The 2,178-nt window shown below is 35.8% G+C and overlaps 1 protein-coding gene across 1 annotated transcript in view; it reads right to left on the minus strand.

Annotated features, from left to right (window-relative positions):
- The window catches only part of LOC110031150 (cysteine-rich receptor-like protein kinase 6), a 22,630-nt gene extending 21,612 nt beyond the window's left edge, over positions 1-1,018 (minus strand). The window contains exon 1 of the mRNA XM_020734218.1: positions 639-1,018. Coding sequence (XP_020589877.1) covers positions 639-960 — 322 coding nt within the window. The 5' untranslated portion in view covers positions 961-1,018. The remainder of the gene's footprint in view (positions 1-638) is intronic.
- Positions 1,019-2,178: the final 1,160 nt, after the last annotated feature.

Genomic DNA, 2,178 nt, shown 5'->3' on the forward strand with positions numbered 1-2,178 from the left:
TATGTATATGTATATGTATATATATATATGTATATGTATATATATATGTATATGTATATAGATATATATATATATATATATGTTATTTGCTACAAGAATAATTAATCATAATTTGAATGATAATTAGAAGTGTCTCTAAATACCTCCTACTCTTAGAATGTGGGTGTCAAGAGGACCTCCTTTTAATGATGGCATTAATTTCTTTACAAACTTTGTTTAAAGTTAGGTTTTATCTCTTAAACTATGCTTAATCTACATCTACTCCACCATTCATGGTTAAAATCTATCATCTCTTTTGACACAAAAAAATCCATTAAACCCTATAATTACCCAATTATACTAAAATTAGATTTAATTGACATCATTATTTTCCAAACTAACTTGACAAACCCAAAACTCTTAAAATATCTACTTGGTCCATATTAATAAATGAAAGCAGAGTATTATTTCATCTACTTAAAAATCTGACACTAAACTAGTATAAAAGGGAAAAATTTGTAAGACGAACATCCAATTATAGAGAATCAGGTAACCTAGAGTGCTAAAAAAATTTATTTATTTAAAATCATTTAAAAAATATAGCGTCTTAAAAGAAATAATTTTTTTTTCCAATCATATAACCTATGGTGCTGTATTACCTCCATGTGGCGACGGCAACGGCGACGGCGACGGCGGCTGAGCAGAAGGAAGCTGCAGCATGGACGAACCGTTGTAAAACTTGTAAAACTCATATCTCATATTGCACCACGTCCCCAACGTCCTTCCTCCCCTCCTCCCTTTCAGAGGATCCCTGGTGATCTGATCCACCGAATCCTGCAGGCATGTCCGGCAATCGGTTGCTGTTAGATAACGCACGCACTGCACAAGTCCATATATGATGTGCCCCGTCGAGAGTGCCATCTCTCCGGTGGCGAACAGCAGCGAATTGTTTCTCACGGCGAGATCGGACGTGTTGCCCATTAGCACAGGCGTTAGAGTTTCAAACAGCGAAACTAGCCCGGTCGAGACATTTTGAGAGTTATACATGAAAAGCTTGATGTTTGAGGTGACGTCGGGAGCGTAGAGGAAGTTTTGGTTGGAGTAGCGGAGTAGGCAGAAATCATACCATATGGTGGCGTCCTTCTGGTTTGGGCAGAGCTGCTGGATGTCTGATATGGCGGAATAGATGCAGGTGCGACAGCTGTCTGAAAAGTCTTCCTCTGTTCAACTAATCAATAAGTCACTGCAGATTATTCTTTGGTGGCGGGGCTGGAATTCCATCAAACCAAGTTTGAAGACCTTTCATGACGGTCAAGTTGCGGGTTTGTTTTTGCTTGACAAGTTCATGAATACGGGTGACTGATCGGTTGACAAGTTTTACTAAGAAATCATTGGGAAACAAATCACGTGAAAATAGCGTTTGGTCTGTTTGGGTAAACTGTTTTATGATAGTTTATGTATTTTCAAAGCGCTGAAAACATCATTTTTACGTCGCACCTATTTAGGTGCGGTGACAGCTTTCTGGCAATGGTCTGTCTTTTTCAAAAAAATAAAAAATTGTAATAGCCACCGCATCTAGCTTATCAGCAGATTATTCAATAAATTGTAGTTGCCCCAAACAGATCCTGAATCTTTGGATTATAAATATAATAAATTATTTTGAAAGCATATTTGTTTTATTTTTAATAAATATATGCTCAGAAGACTGTATGGCTCAGAATAATTAAACGGTACTGAAAAATTTTCCTCTCTTTCCCAAAGGTCTTGGATGGATCACGTAAGAGAAAAATTTAAAACGATATGTACTTATTTTAGGAACGAATTGTTCTCCAAAATTTTGACACGTGCAGTTGAAAGAAGTATCTCGATGGATGAATTTGATACTTCAAGGATTGTAAGATGATTAAATTATATCCTAATCAAGGTGATGTTTGCAGTTCTTCAAGTGATGGTATAATACATTGATATTTCAGCCAAAAATTTATAAATAGGACATAATTTTGCATATCTAAATGGATGATTATGGTTGCAAGAATTCTCAATTTAGATTGTTTTAGAACCTTACTCGTTACCACCCAACTTCGGCCTTCTACTAACACCAATAAACATAAAATTTGTCAGCAAAAGATTGTCCATAAATCAATGTCGATGTTAATCAACATTAGTACCTAAAATACGCTCATCCATTATTTACGGTTG

The sequence above is a fragment of the Phalaenopsis equestris genome, unplaced genomic scaffold (genome assembly GCF_001263595.1).
Source record: "Phalaenopsis equestris unplaced genomic scaffold, ASM126359v1 Scaffold000777, whole genome shotgun sequence".
NCBI lineage: Eukaryota > Viridiplantae > Streptophyta > Magnoliopsida > Asparagales > Orchidaceae > Phalaenopsis > Phalaenopsis equestris.